The sequence below is a fragment of the Harpia harpyja genome, chromosome 5 (genome assembly GCF_026419915.1).
Source record: "Harpia harpyja isolate bHarHar1 chromosome 5, bHarHar1 primary haplotype, whole genome shotgun sequence".
In the NCBI taxonomy this organism is placed as follows: domain Eukaryota; kingdom Metazoa; phylum Chordata; class Aves; order Accipitriformes; family Accipitridae; genus Harpia; species Harpia harpyja.
The window spans coordinates 31,216,927-31,232,696 of record NC_068944.1 but is presented as its reverse complement, the minus strand read 5'-3'; the positions used below and the strand labels follow the sequence as shown (position 1 = coordinate 31,232,696).

Below are 15,770 nucleotides of genomic sequence, written 5' to 3'. Positions count from 1 at the left end.
TGAGGATGTATAATCATGAAAAGCACTCTCTTCAACCATCTTATCTTAAGCACAGAAGTTCTTGGATGTTACCTAGCCAAAGTTAATGTCCCTGACATTACATACCGCTTTAAATTCATGGGTTGTGTGTCTTTGGATTAATAATCAAAATGTTGTTAATTTTGGCTTTCTGCATTGAACTTGTAAGCATGGTTTGCTTCCTACAAAGTTTGACTAACAAGTGTTTGTGAAAATGTATTTGATCTTCACTGAGGTGATTCATATATATTTGACTAACTGGAAGTTAGACTGATGCTTGCAGAGAAGAGGAATTTGCCCAGTGTTTTGGCATAAGGCATAGTTTTTTAGTGGGATTTTTCTTTCAAGCGAAATGGGGAGAAATAACTACAGCTAGGTGAACAGTCAAAGTCTTATTTTTTTCATTCTCATACAGCTCTGTTTAGCTCTAACAGTTAATCTTACTGAGCAGTTTGTGATAGCTGCATACTTTTTTCAGTATTTCTTGGCTAAGAGGAATGCTTGCTTTGAATGTTAGTGAAACAGTGAATCTTGTTAATCAGAAAGTAGGGTGCAAAACCAAGTTACGTGCGGCAGAAAGGAAGCAGCTTCACTCTTCATAGCTGTTTTTTGGGTAAGGCTGAAGCAATGCAGTTTTTATTCCTACTTTGTGAATAAAAATTCAGATGAGAAGGGACAACTTTATAGAGCATGTCTTGCTCTATTTATTAAAATTATGACTTTGAATTTAAATATTTGTATTTATAGGTATCCACCAGAAGCACCAGAGCTTCAAATCCGGAAAATGGCAGACTTGTGCTTTTTGGTGCAACACTATGAACTTGCATATAGCTGTTACCATACAGCAAAGAAAGACTTCTTAAATGATCAGGCAATGCTTTATGCAGCTGGAGCACTGGTTGGTACTTCACATAACATAAACATTTTGTGAACTTTCCTAATAATCTCTAATATTTGTCTGAAGGTAACAATGCCATCTCTTCCCTCCGCCTCCAAATTTATAAGGGTCTTGCCAAATTTGCTGCATATCTTTAGCAAATCCTAAAGTGTTCTCGCATCTGTTGGCTGCTGTTTTATGAAGGGAATAAAGGTGTGAATAAAAATTGAAGAGTTAATTCTTAAAATGTGAAATACGGAAAGGACAATACCTAGAATGCAACCTCCAGCAAAATGGATCTTTAAACTTTTGGTCTGATAACTCAAACAGGTGTGAAATAATTTTATAGTATCTCTTTTAGACTTTAGCAAAATACTTATTTGACAGGAGGTCAAGACTATGTCACTATAAATATGGTATTGTACCACTTTTTTTTTTTTAAGACTCTTGAGGGATATAGTTTGAGTATGTCACTGCTGAATTTCACTGTAAACACATACTCATTCATTAATTTCTCTTGAGATTTAAGGTATATGTGACTAAAATAATTTTCAAGATAAATGGGAACACTGGGGAAAAACAAGAAGTTTGTTTTAACAATTTTTAGAAGCTATGTTTTGTAGACTTTAGTCTGGTTAACTTGATAAAATTTGAAACTTTGTGGAGCTGTGGAAGAGTTCTTGTACACTGTCCCATCTTGATGTAAAACATTTACATAAATGTTTATTTTTGCAGTACAGTTTTGCAGACAGTGGCTCTGCATTTGGATAACTTGAAAAGTTACCTTAATTTCTTAATGAACGGTTTGTGGAGCTCTTAATTATGAATTTTTGCAACCTACAAGTCTTAGCCTTTACTTACTGCAGAAAAACTTTGCTATCCTATCTTCACCCCATAAGGAAAGAAGTAAAATTTCAGAGTGTGTGTTTACTAGAGTTTCCTTAGAAGCTGAGAATGTAACTTCATTTAAGCAAAACTTAGAAAACAGTCCTCATCTTAAAATAAATGGTAGTGCTGCTTTATCAGAAAGACTGTTCCTGCAATAGGAAATTATCTCTTGGACTTGTAAAGCAGTACTGAATCAATGTTTCTGTATATTGTCAGGGGTACCATCAACTGAAAACACTTCTGTGAGTGTGTATAATTCTTTTGCTGTTGTCTGGTTAATTACAAGCAGAGCCATAAATAGGCTATTGTATTAAGCCTTTTTTTTATCAGTCACAGTGTGTTGGGTACGCTTTTATATGCCAGGAACTGATTAGATGAAGATCTTGAACTAGTAGCTGTTGAAATGTGTTTCTCAGCATTTTGAGCTTTATAATTTGTTGAAAATACTACAGTGTCAGTAGTCAATTTCTCTTGTAGGAAATGGCAGCAGTATCAGCTTTTCTTCAGCCTGGAGCTCCTAGACCATATCCTGCTCATTATATGGAAACAGCAATTCAGACCTATCGAGATATCTGCAAGTATGTTGTTTACTTCGGTACTGATCCAATGAAAGTTGAAAGACCTAGTGGCTTAACTTTCTTCCCCTGCACAGTGATAGTGGCAGCTGACTAAAAGATCACAGAATGATGGTAACTCTTTAGAGTAAGATATGTTAATTTATCTAGGATAACATGGAAGGGGATCTGTGCTGTTCTTAACAGAGTGCTTATTAAACTTGTGTATTGGATTTACCTGGTAAGATTTTGGTAGTGGGGTGGCTGCAGGTCGTCTTCTGTGAGAAGACAGCAGGAGCTGCCTGTGTTGGACAGAGCCAGTTTTCACCCAGCTCCAGAATGGATGTGGTGCTGCCCAAAACTGAGCCTGTCAGCAATGCTGGTGGCGCCTCTCTGATAACATACTTAAAGGGTAAAAATCACTGCGCAGTAGCTGTGAGAGAGAGAAAATGAGAGAAACAGCCCTGCAGACACCAAGGTCAATGAGGGAGGAGAGTGAGGAGGTGCTTCCCTGCAGCCTGTGGAGAAGACCATGGTGAAGCAGGTTGTCCCCCTGCAGCCCATGGCGGGCCACAGTGGAGCAGGGATCCACACTGCAGCCTGTGGAGGTCCCAGTGCCAGAGCAGGTGGATGTGCCCCTGAGGGAAGCTGCAGCCTGTGGAAAGCCTATGCCAGAGCAGGTTCCTGGCAGGAGCTGGGGGAGCCCACACTGGGAACAGTCTGTTCCTGAAGGACTGTACCCCATGGAAGGCACCCGTGCTGGAGCAATTCTTGACGAACTGTATCTGTGGGAGAGACCCCACGCCAGAGCAGGGGAAGAGCATGAGGAGGAAGGAGCAGCAGAGATGAAATGTTATGAACTGACTGCAAATCCTTTTCCCTGTCCACTTGCCCTGCTTGTGGGGAGGAGGACATAGAAGAGTTGGGAATGAAGTTGAGTCTGGAAAGAAGCAGGAGTCAAGGGAAGGTGTTTTAGTTTTGCTTTTATATATCACTAGCCTGTTCTGTTATTAATTGGCAATAAATTAATTTAATCTTCTCCGAACTAAGTCTGTTTTGCCCATGACTAATTGGTGAGTGATCTCCCTGTCTTTATCTCAGCATGTGAGCTTTTAAATCTAACTTTCTCCCACTGTCTTGTTGAGGAGGGGCTGTGATAGAGCAGCTTGGTGGGCACCTGGTACCCACCAAGGTCAACCCAGCATAACTGTTTCTGGCTGTTGGACTTCTTGTTTATCAGATCATTTCGGTGGATCATTTTAGTTGGTATTTCTATAAATACAATACTGTCTTCAAAAATGCTTTCTAGCTTTGACTTTCGAGAAGCTGCTGTTATAGTAGGATAGGACACTTAATGTGTCAATCTGTATGTGGTTGTCTTGCAGGGGAATGAATTTTCATGTATTTTACTTTACAAAGGATAAGCAACAGAACATCAGTCTGATGTGATGTGGAGAAAATGTCTCAGATTTGAGGTGAAAAGTTTTCCATGGTTTATTTGATAAATATTTATTAATACACTTATGTTTTTGCTTTAGGAACATGGTTCTGGCTGAACGCTGTGTGCTGCTTAGTGCTGAAATCTTAAAAAGTCAAAGCAAATATTCAGAGGCAGCTGCTCTTCTGATTCGTTTAACCAGTGAGGTAAAACACTTAGTAGCTTTTCCCACTCTTGCCCTCCCCCCATTTGTTTACTTACCCAAGCACTTCTAGGTTACATTCTAATTCTTGTCCTATGATATTTTCTAGACAAAGGTAGCAAATCAGCCAGTATAAAGCATGAAGTGAAAAAACTCTGTTCTAGTCAAGTGACTTGCTTGATTTCTTTAAATGTGCATTTGTTATCTTTGGCTTTATAACTAATTTTTGTTGACTTCTGCTTAGCTCTTGTATGGCATAATTTCAGTTTAAGATCTCATGGGTTGAAAGTATTAGCATGGTTTGCCAGAGCCATAATGGATACTATCCTGCATATGATCAGAAGTTCTCTAAGTAACTAAGGCATTACTGTAGCTCAGCTGTTATGAATCATTAGAATCTTACTGTAAGTGAAACCTAGTCTGAACACCTCTGTAATATTAATTGGTGGAAATTAGGCATGGAATTAGCTTCTAACAGCCCAGAAAGTGTCTTGCTTGAAAAGTGAAACAAATGTAATACCAGTAATAGTATAGCATCTTCTATGTAGCTTGGAGGAAAGTCTAACTGGCAGTTAGTTCTGGCTTTGTGGCCAGCTGCACCAAATGTGATGCTTCTGAGACTTTTCCTGGGACAGATTAAGCATGGAATAAATTTGCTTAGTTCTGTAAGTTTCGCTCTCAAGTGTCTTTGTAGCTTCATTCTTGCCCTTTCAACTTAAGCTTGCTACCAAAATTTATGTGAGCAGTATAAATTATTTAAACAAGAAATTTAAATACTACTGGCTCTGCACAATCATTTTACGACTTAAAATTATATGTAGTGTGCTTGTGGTGCCTTTTGGCAGTTGCAAGGAAAATCTTCATAGGATACTGTATAGGTGTCTCAGAGTATGTTTGTAGTCCAGACACATACTTGGACATCACTGATAGCATGGAGTTCAACTGTGGTAAAATCAAGTAGATTCTGTTCTGATTGCTTAAAGTAATATAGTTGTGTCTTGGCATGAGAAGAGCAGGGAGTAATAATAAGAAATTGTACATTATTAAGAAATCATTCTGGTTCTTGTGATACAAATTCACTAAGTTCCACTGCTACCTCTATTTTTCCTTCATCCTGTTAAAGCTTTTTGTTTGTTTCTAGCCTTAATATTTGCAGGGGGAGGGGGGGAAAGGTAGCAGAGTACTTCAGAGGTTATAGTAAGTGTTAGAAACTGTAGCCTGAGTAACTGAAAAAGCAGAAAATATTTCTTCTGTCACTCATACTGAAACAGGTTGATACGTAAATCTCTCCACTGGAAAAAAATACCAGCGTGTTTGGTATTGAACACTGTACATGTAACAAAGTGAAAAATACTTGTCTTATTTTCTTTTGTATGCACACATATACATATTATGTTTGTATATAAAAATCTTCAGCTTCACAGCACTGTTACAGCCTACTGTCCCTCTTAGCATTAAAACAAGACCACTGTTATCTTTATGTTTGTATTCAACTTTGAGGCTAATTCTTCTTTTTACTTTTAAATAGGATTCAGATCTTCGCAGTGCACTTCTGTTGGAGCAGGCAGCCCATTGCTTTATAAACATGAAAAGTCCCATGGTTAGAAAGTTTGCATTTCATATGATATTGGCTGGCCATAGGTTTAGTAAAGCAGGCCAGGTAAGTATTACCTTTCTGCATGGAAAATATGTTTGGTATTTGATACTTACTCTGAAAAACATGTTAAATGTGTCATTAGTCTGGAAAAAGATGCTTGGCTTCTGACACTTTTGTGTTAGAAGTATTGAGCTCTGTGATCTTCTGAACATGACTTCTGCATTGATCAGCTTAGTCTTTTACTTCTGTATTTGAAGTAATGCTGAAGATGACTGACTTGAAACTTAAGTGATGTGTGTTTTTAATTTCTGGGTCTCGATTTTATGCACTGTGAAATACAAGGCTTTTTATTTGGGTAAAGGAGTATTTTTATCTCAAGAGCGAGTTGCAGGAGTTAGGGGTTTGTTAAACTCTAAATTTATTAGTGTAATAGCAAAATTTAGATATCTGTTTTTCCTGGTGCCTTAACCAAATGCTTTTTAGTGGAGGTGCAGGGTATGAACAGTTACTACAAGACAAACTAAAGCATCTCTTTATGGCTGCTTAGACTTAAGTAGCAATTAAACCAATACAAATCAGATTGTTTTTACTACCAGTCACATTCCTGTGTAGGTAGCCTTAACTGTGGTAAATAAAGTTTGTTTGACACAACTTGTGTGCTTTATTTCTGCCTCAGCTGTGGGATAGACTCTTTAAATATACATTGTGCTTGATTCTTGCTGAGGTTAGCCATCTGGGTTCAGTTATGGGGCTGTCCTTGAATACAGTCAATTTAAGTTTACTGATAAGCTGCAAACCTGTGATACAAATTTTATTTCTATTGCAAATCAATAATACAGGAGAACCCAGGCATCAGAATTCTATTTGAAACAAACCCCTGTGGTCTTGGGAGGGGTTGTTCTCCTACCCCACCCAATCTTGTTTTTATCATCCTGGTAAGGACCAAGAAAGTATTGTTGTATTCTTGACTTCTGTTATTAAAATCACAGATGTGAAGAATAGTAGGAGTATTCCCCCCCCCCCCCCCCCCCCACTTGGTTTTCTTCATGCAGTAGCTTCCCTGTCTATTGTTATGACAATACACTACTGACAGGGAGCTATTGATCAGAGGTTTTTTATTTATTCTTTATTTCTCATTCCTTTGCCTGGAAAAGTGCATGCATTTTGTAAAGCTTTGACTTCTGTCTTCATGTAACAACTCTCTCGTCATCTGTGTCTAATTCTTACAGGGATTCTGTTTTCCAAGGAATGCTTTTTCAGTGTTACAGTAAATGTAGGTTGTTCTTTTTCCACATCCTTCGAGGCATCAAAATATTAAATGCTGCTGAAGAGAAGTCAGCCAGGCTGCTCAGCTGCATACTGTAATACCGTATTTTTAAAGTCCCAGTAGTATCTGCTGATGTTAAGGACTTATTGCTTGTACTCTGTCATCACCATACCAATTTGAACATATCTTAGATTTTTCCCATTACTGCTGTAAATACGGGAATGCTGTTCCATTTTTTTAGAAGCTGAGACTTGCCTGTACAGTGAATGCCTATGCAGATGTTCAGTACCTAGACTTGGGATTGAATGCCCAGGTCCTGATGTATCCACAGGAAAGGAACTGTGGAGCTGATTGGGAGCAGAGCATCTGTCTCCTAGAGGGTGACATGATTGGTAATTTTGTCTTGTATGTACTGTAGGGCTGTTTTGTTGGTTTGCTTGACACGGATTTTGTCCCAAGTGTGTCTACTGAACACCAATTGACTGGAAGTGTCACACTGAAAGTTCAGTTACAGAATTGAAATGAAATGTGTTGAATCTAGCCTATATCCTAAAGCTTGGTAGTAGAACTTTAGCAGTCAGTCCTAAAGCAACACAGAACACTTTTAAAAGTAGTATTCTCTTGTTACTTGCTTTTTTAATCTACTGCCTGTTACACTAGTCTTTGAAAACATGAACTTAATCTGCAGGCTGGGCTCTGTACTCTAGGAACCAACACTTCTGTGCTTACATTAAAGTTGACCAGATGCTATGAGGTGTAGTTCTGCAAACATTCCACTTAGCATAGTGGGGGTGGTGGTAGAAACTTCAGTAACTTTTCTGACTTACTGTTCAATCTTCCTAATATTACAATTACAACGAGTGGTTAATGGGATTATTTGAGAAGTTAACTTGGTTGTTTTTTCTTGCAGAAAAAACATGCCTTACGTTGTTACTGTCAAGCCATGCAGGTTTACAAAGGGAAAGGCTGGTCTCTTGCAGAAGACCACATTAACTTCACTATTGGTCGCCAGTCCTTTACACTTCGTCAGCTTGACAATGCTGTGTCTGCCTTCAGGCATATTTTGATCAATGATAGTAAACAACCTCCAGCTCAGCAAGGAGCTTTTTTAAGAGAATATCTTTATGTTTATAAGGTAAATGACTTCATTTTCTTTATTCCTTAAATAATAAGTAATTTTATTACCAGTAATTTTCTATTAAGTCATTAAATGATTTTCTGTCATATCTGCTTTGTTCCAGGATTGGTTTTTTGTGTAGTTGATGGATTCATTTTTTACTTTAGGCTTCAAAAAAACCAAATATGCTGTATCTCATGTATGTATTAAGTGTACTTCCAGTGACGGGTATTAGTGTGACTCTGTGTGTGTGTGTTTTATTACAGAAGATGAACTCTTCCTTTTGAGGGTCATGGCTGAATTGTAGCTTGTGATAGCTCAGTTTCTTTTAGACGAGGTGGAGCTGTTTTGTTTTGATCAATTTATAGTGATTTTTGAGGCTTTTGATAATAAACATTTAGTAAAGACTAGGTAGTGCTGTCATCTTTTCTGGTACTATAAAGTACTCCCCATCCATGTTGTGAATTTTATTCTTTAATATGGGTTTTTTATAGATCAAGTGACTCTGAGTTGGCTATAAGTTAGTGAGTGGTTCTGAGTTGTAGTATACTATTTATGTTCTGGGATGTTTAGTGCTGATATTGCCACACAACTTGCAGCTGTGTAGTTACTTGCTGTCTTTTAAAGCTTGTAAACAGAATTGCTGTGGTGTTTGCTAAGTTATGGTAGACCTTACCCGAGACTGCACAGCTCAGCTGTGGTGAGAGTCTTGTGTAATGGTGGTAGTGTAGTGAATGTGGTTTATCAAATTGTGAGTTAGAGAGTCAAGCTTTGCATCAAATAAAGCTTGTTAACAGCCATGTAGCCACAATAGTGATTAGAGTGCTGGATTAAAATCATTATTCTTTTTACATAAAGATTTAATGAACTTTAAAATCTTAGTGAAGAAAAAATACTACTTCCCACTGTCAAAGCAGAAGAAACTATCAAAACAGTTAATTGAAATTATTCGTTTCATCTTAAAAATACTACCTATTCAAACATTGAGTGCTTATAACTTGGCTTCCTTATCATTCAGTCATTGGTAACGTACAGCATGGACATTCTGTATTTGCATAATGGCATGACACTCTGTTTTCCTTCTTTGCTTCAGAACGTAACCCAGCTATCACCTGATGGTCCCTTACCACAGCTTCCTTTACCATATATTAACAGCTCAGCAACCCGTGTTTTCTTCGGGCATGATCGAAGACCAGCAGAAGGTTAGAAAATTTTATGTAAACAGATTGAAGTCCCTTATTTATGGAACCAAAATATATGCAAGAATTTGTAATTTAAAAAAAAAAATCTTTCATTATGTAAAACTAATGTGGCAAGGTAACTTATTTAAGAAGACTTCAAAAGAAAAGCCTAAGCTTAGTATCTACTCACTTGATGTTTTCAGACTTCTTGCATAAATATGAAAGCTGCGTATGTGGATGTGCTGACTTCCACTATTTTTCATAGCTGGAAAGCTTCAATGCAAGTTTGTAATGAACTTAATGAAAGGGATAATTAATGCTTTAGCAAATGCTAGACACTAGTGCCAATGCTAGAAATTAGCTTTACAGTTAACTTTTCCTCTTGGATGAAATGTTTGTAACGCTGTGATTTGTGAATGTAAAGTAAGCTGAGTGGACCAGGGCTGTACTGTGAAGCTGTATTCTGTCATAAAGTAAAAATAATCTGTAAACTGAGTATACCATGTAGCATGCTAAAATCTTAAAATTCCACAATTTGCAAATAGAAGTATACTCAAATTATCCTCAGCATTGTCTTACATGTGTGTATTTCAAAATGTCTTGCAATTCACTGACTTAAATCAATTGTAACATAAAAATGACAGTGTCTGAGAACTTAAAATATTTTAACAAATTACCAGATTGCCAGTGCAGTCCTCTGTTGCAACTGTTGCATGCCACTGTTCTCATGTTCTAAGATTGTCTTACTCATACTAGGTGAAAAGCAGGCAGCAACGCATGTAAGTCTGGATCAGGAATATGACTCGGAATCATCACAACAGTGGAAGGAACTTGAGGAGCAGGTTGTTTCTGTGATAAATAAAGGAATAATACCTTCAAACTTTCAACCAACACAGTTCTGTTTAAATCGCTACTCGGATAACTCCAGATTTCCACTTGCTGTGATAGAAGGTAGAGTTAAGATTTATACATTTCAGAAATAAAGTGAGTTAGATAAATTTGTACAATATTTCCTGTGTTTGCACAAGAATGCTTTAAGTGAACCTTCAGATTGTGGTTGGGATAGCCTGTTGTCATTATTTTCTTGCATTTTTTTAATAGAACCAGTAACTGTAGAAGTGTCCTTCCGAAACCCTCTGAAAGTTCCACTTCTTTTGACTGACCTTTCATTGCTGTGGAAGTTTCAACCTAAAGACTTCAATGCAAAGCATGATGGAGAAACAAAAGAGCTGGTAAGGAAAACATCATCCTTTTTCAACCCAAACCAAACAGTTACAGTTATGGAGTATATATTAAGTCTTCAAAATTCTGTGGCATGAAAATAGCTGGTTTAAATGTAAATTTAAAAAAAAAGGCAAAAAAAAAAGTAGCTACAGAATTTCTTTATGCATTGTTTAAATTCTCCTAGATCCATAGGGCACAAACCAGCCAAGTTAACAAATGTACTGTAGTAAGTATTGTACAGCTTAATGCAAAGCAGAATGCTTCCAACATTTCATTGTATGTGTAGAATGTCTATTTTGAGTAACGCTAGCCTTGACCAGCAGAAATGACTTGCAGTGTCAATAGTTACATTATCAAATACCTTTTTTTTACTTGAGCTTGGAATGTCACTACATCTTGAGTACGTAGTGAAATGTATGTTCTGAAAAACTGTGCTGATATGACATAGGAACATCTTTGTATCTCGACTAGAAGAATGAAAATTTATTGTATTAAATTAAACTGTAGTAAGTAGTTCATCTAAAGTATTCAAAACGTTAATTTTTAACACTTCAACTGATACTGCCAAAACTTCCCTCTGAAGGACTGTTCTCACATTCATATTTTTAAGGTTTTAACATGTTCTGATACTGAATATTACAGTAAATTCCTTACTTTGGTTTCCTGGCCAAAAGCATTTGGAACATAGTGATCTCTAAAGGTGCTGTAAGTGTTTGCCAGAGTTACAAACATGGCTTCATATAAATAAGTCTCAAGGATTACCATCCACATTCCCTTCTGTTCTGGTCTGAACTGCTACTTTAATGATATGGTAAATACTTCTGTGAGTATCAGTGAAATTGATTGGGAGTGGTTCCAATTTATAGTGTTAAATCTTAAATTTCTCTCAAGTAAATGTTTACTGAGCTCTCTAGCTGCTTTAATTCAGAAAGCCTGAGAAGCTGGGCATAGAGCACCTGCTGGTCCTAACTGTCTGCAGTTTGAAATTTGTATGCTTTTTTTCTTGAACACTTTAGGAAAGGTGGGGGAAGTAATGTTTATGGCACTTTTTCTGCCTAGGAGTAATAATATCTGAAAAGCTGTTTCTTCTTCTCAGGGAGCATGCGATGATGATATGATAGGAGCTGAAGCAATAGCAGAATTTTTAATTAATAGTGAGGAGACAAAAGTGGTAAGTATCATAGTTTGTTTTAAAAATAATCTTTACAGTGTTGAACTTTAGGTTGGAGTTCAGACTTGTTATGATCTAAACTTAGTGCTAAACTTACAGAAGACATTACTCATATGAAGTGCTGGAACTTCTGAATCTCATCAATGTGTGTAAATATCTGAAGGGAGGATGTGACAGGACAAGAGGCAGTGAGCACAAACTGAAACATAGGAGGCTCCATCTGAACATCAGGAAACAGTTGTGTGTGGTGTTTTGGTGTGGTGGTGGTTTGGGGTTTTTTTTTTTGTTTTGTTTTTTGTACTGGTATGGTGACTGTGCGCAGGCTGCCCAGAGAGATTGTGGAGTCCTCATCCTTGGAGACAGTAAAAGCCATTTGGACATGGTCCTAGGCAGCTGGCTCTAGGTGGCCCTACTTGAGCAGGCAAGTTGGACAAATGACCTCTAGAGGTCCTTTCCAACTTCAACTGTTCTGTGATTCTTCCTGTGTTAAAGTTCATTTTTGTTACAATTTAGGATTCTTTCCTAATGTAATGAGCATTTCTCAGCTGTGGACTGGCTTGATAAATTCTGTGTATATGAAATTAAATCCAGTAAATGACTTGTAATTATTGTGTGCAGTTACATCTGACACAACTATAAAGTAAACTTAGCTGTGAGTGTCTTTAGCAATTGGACATTTAAATGTAATAATACATTTTTTCTAGTAGCAACAACAACAAAAATTTAACATATTTCCACAGGCAAGACTAAAGCTCTTTCCCCATCAAACAGGGGAGCTACATATTCTGGGAGTCGTTTATAATCTTGGCACTGTTCAGGGTGCTGTCACATTAGATGGGATAGATCCTTCTATTGGATTACAGACAGGTAAGTGTATTATTCCCCTAAGTTGTGTGTCTCTGGAAGGGGGGAGACATGGCTTCTAGTGTTTAATGTTTGATTACCATGATGCAAGGCCTTCCCTCAGGTAAGGATACAGAAATAAGGGAAACCACCGGAACAGGAAAAAAAAATGAATTGGCACCTGTAGGAAGGACTCCCATGATAAAGGAATTAACCTCTGCCAAACCCGTACTTTTCCTTTTAAATATGTGGAAATTCTGAAACCATTAAAAAACCCACCAAAATTTAAATAATCCATCTATGCCATGTTGTATCTGTAACAACTTTCACTGACTCTTTTGCCATTCATTTTTCTTCTGGGTCTTTTCTCTTTGTTAGTTTTCAACTTTTGGCTAAATGTTGCACTGAAGTTCTTTGCATAGATTCCCAAATTTAAATTTGGCTGATATAACTTTTTTAGCATCTTGACTTTATTTTGGTTTGCTTTCCTTTATATTAACATATAAATGGCTTATTAGTTGCATGTTACTTGATCTGTTTTGTTGAGTCATTCATCTGAAACTGTCTCTCGCAGGGAAAACTTAGGTGTTGGAGGAAATGGGGATTAAAGCACATGTTTAAAAGAGTTCTAAAAGAAATAATGAAGCTTGTTTAGCTATCTACAAACTGGAAACCTTTGGAATAAGAAACATTTGGAGGGGGTGGCCTGATTTTGAAGGAAACAAAAATGTTTTGGGTGACTTTTCCAGCTTTGCAGAAATGGGGAGAGGAAATAAATACATCACCCTCATGCACCATGCACCACCCCCCTCCCTGTAGTCAAACTGTTAAAGGGCAGAGTAAGTCCACAACAATGGATAACTGGCTGTCTGAACTCACAATAGCAATGTGTAATGTGTGACAGTAAGCTTTGAATAGTTCTTTGTCAGTGATACTGCTTGATCAATGAACACTGTGTGTGCCCAATAACAGAAAAATCAAAATGATTTTTGAGATTGGGTAGGGAGCTTTGGATCACTTCTCAGAAAAAAGTTAGGAGTTACTTTAAAAAAAAAAATACTTCTTAAAAATCATTTCAGGAAAGTTTGTCTCCAATGGGTTATCTGTACGAGGACGACAAGATTTAGAAATCCAAGGGCCTCGACTTAATAACACAAAAGAGGAAAAAACATCTATTAAATACGGACCTGATCGACGATTAGATCCCATTATTACAGAAGAAATGCCTTTGTTGGAGGTATGTGGCTACTTTCTATTGGCAGTTTTGAGCAAATAGCTGAATCCAGAGCTTATAAATGTAATTCTAACAATGAAGTCGTAGACTTTGTTAATGCCTAAATCTTTCCAGTTAATTTCTGATCTGTCATTGCCAAACTTCTGTGGGTTTTTTCAAGTGAAACTTGAAGGCTCCAAATTGATATCCTTCTGAAATTGTTATGAAGTTATTATGAATTTTAGTTGGCAACAGCTTTTGTAGCCAGATTTCGAAGTGAAGGGGAACAGGCAAAGAAGCTTTTTTCTCTTTGCTTGCCATTCATCTAGAATAGTTCAAGTTGGTTAACTAAAACACAGTGATTTTCCTTACTAGGGTTGTTAAAATGGTCTAACTGGTTAATGACAACACTCTATAGAATAGAATATTTCAATTGAAAGGGACCTACAGTGATCTAGTCCAACTGCCTGACCAATTCAGGCTGACCAAAAGTTAAAGCACGTTATTAAGGGCATTGTCCAAATGCCTCTTAAACACTGACAGGCTTGGGACATTGACCACCTCTTTAGGAAGCCTGTTCCAGTGTTTGGCCACTCTCTTGGTAAAGAAGTGTTTCCTAATGTCCAGTCTAAACCTCCCCTGGCGCAGCTTTGAACCATTCCCACCCATGTGTCCTGTCACTGGATCCCAGGGAGAAGAGATCAGCATCTCCTTCTCCACCCCTCATCAGGAAGCTGTGGAGAGCAATATAGTTTTAAATATGTTGGTGGTTGTTTTCATGTGCATTTGTAACTTGGCTAAATGTTCAGATTTTTCTTTTCTCCTGTTCTGTCCCATACAGGTGTTCTTCATAAACTTTCCTACAGGGCTTCTTTGTGGAGAAATCAGAAAAGCATATGTAGAATTTGTGAACGTAAGCAAGTGTCCTCTTACCACACTGAAGGTTGTGTCCAAGCATCCAGAATTTTTTACTTTTGGTGGAAATACTGCTGTTCTGACACCACTAAGTCCTTCAGCTTCTGAAAACTGTAGTGCTTACAAGACTGTTGTGACAGATCCTACCTCTGTGCGTGCAGCACTGCTATCTTCAGCTTCTTCTGTAGACTTTGGGGTTGGCACAGGAGGTCAGCCTGAAGTAATACATGTCCCACTTCCTGATGCTGTTCTTCTTCCTGGGGCTTCAGTGCAGCTCCCAATGTGGTTACGGGGACCGGATGAAGAAGGTGTTCATGAAATTAACTTTTTGTTTTACTATGAAAGTATTAAAAGACACTCAAAAATGTGGTAAGTTTTTATCTACCTTTTTCTGTCATACTTATTAGACACTTTATAAACATTGTAAGCATCAATGTAAATCTTACTGAATTTCTCTCAATTGCTGTGATGAAGTGTCCTGTTATCTGCTATTCTAAGCAATAAATTTTTTTCTACTACAAGATCTAATTTCCATATGAAACTATATAGCCTATACTGCTTCCATCAAAGTGGCAATTATCAAAATAATTTAATGGTATCCTCTTAATACAAACTCTGTATTTAGTTTCTCTGGAAGCACATCTTCCTGAGGCATAGGGGGAAAAATGACTTCATTTGTTTCTGCATGTTATAGAACGAAGTCTTGTCTACTTTGAAAAAAAGGTTTTGTTCTTAAATTAAAATTCGGTTAGTAATTGTGTTATGGTGAAAGTTATTCTCTTTGGAGGGTTTAAATACCAGGTTTGACTTCCATGCTGTTTTATAGTTTCTTTTTGGACCATCTTGAGACAGTGGACAGTCAAGTTTGACACCACAAGCTAACAAATAGTGGTTTCTTTGAACTTTACTTGAAAGGTAGCAAGTTGACTTTGTATGTCACTTATTCCCAAGTCCCACCCATGTCTGAGGCTAAGAAGGCTCAGGAGAACTTTTTTGAGAGACCTGTTCTGCAAAGATTCTGGGGTGAATAGGCCTTTGTTCACAAAGTGGAGAGATCAGCCTTCAGGAAGCCTTAGTGTACTAATCTAACAGCCACAATCAGAAATGAAGAGTGTCTCTTTACCCACCTCTTTTACTGTTCTGCAAATACTGTTATTACATTGCTACCTTATAGCTGTTAGAGCTCATAGCTAGAGCTGAGAAAAAGTTGCAACAGGCTTTATCTAGATTAAGTTTTTAGCCCACTAAGAGTACTGACCGAGAGT

General features: G+C 37.5%; 1 protein-coding gene across 4 annotated transcripts in view; it reads left to right on the top strand.

Moving 5' to 3' along the window:
* Window positions 1–15,770, top strand: part of TRAPPC8 (trafficking protein particle complex subunit 8) — a 57,647-nt gene that overhangs the window by 19,677 nt on the left and 22,200 nt on the right. For all 4 annotated transcript variants that reach the window (XM_052786948.1, XM_052786946.1, XM_052786949.1 and 1 more), the window contains 12 exons: window positions 766–916; window positions 2,261–2,361; window positions 3,876–3,981; window positions 5,506–5,637; window positions 7,752–7,976; window positions 9,052–9,160; window positions 9,896–10,090; window positions 10,241–10,371; window positions 11,460–11,534; window positions 12,275–12,401; window positions 13,457–13,614; window positions 14,432–14,874. In XM_052786948.1, coding sequence (XP_052642908.1) covers window positions 766–916; window positions 2,261–2,361; window positions 3,876–3,981; window positions 5,506–5,637; window positions 7,752–7,976; window positions 9,052–9,160; window positions 9,896–10,090; window positions 10,241–10,371; window positions 11,460–11,534; window positions 12,275–12,401; window positions 13,457–13,614; window positions 14,432–14,874 — 1,953 coding nt within the window. The remainder of the gene's footprint in view (window positions 1–765; window positions 917–2,260; window positions 2,362–3,875; window positions 3,982–5,505; window positions 5,638–7,751; window positions 7,977–9,051; window positions 9,161–9,895; window positions 10,091–10,240; window positions 10,372–11,459; window positions 11,535–12,274; window positions 12,402–13,456; window positions 13,615–14,431; window positions 14,875–15,770) is intronic.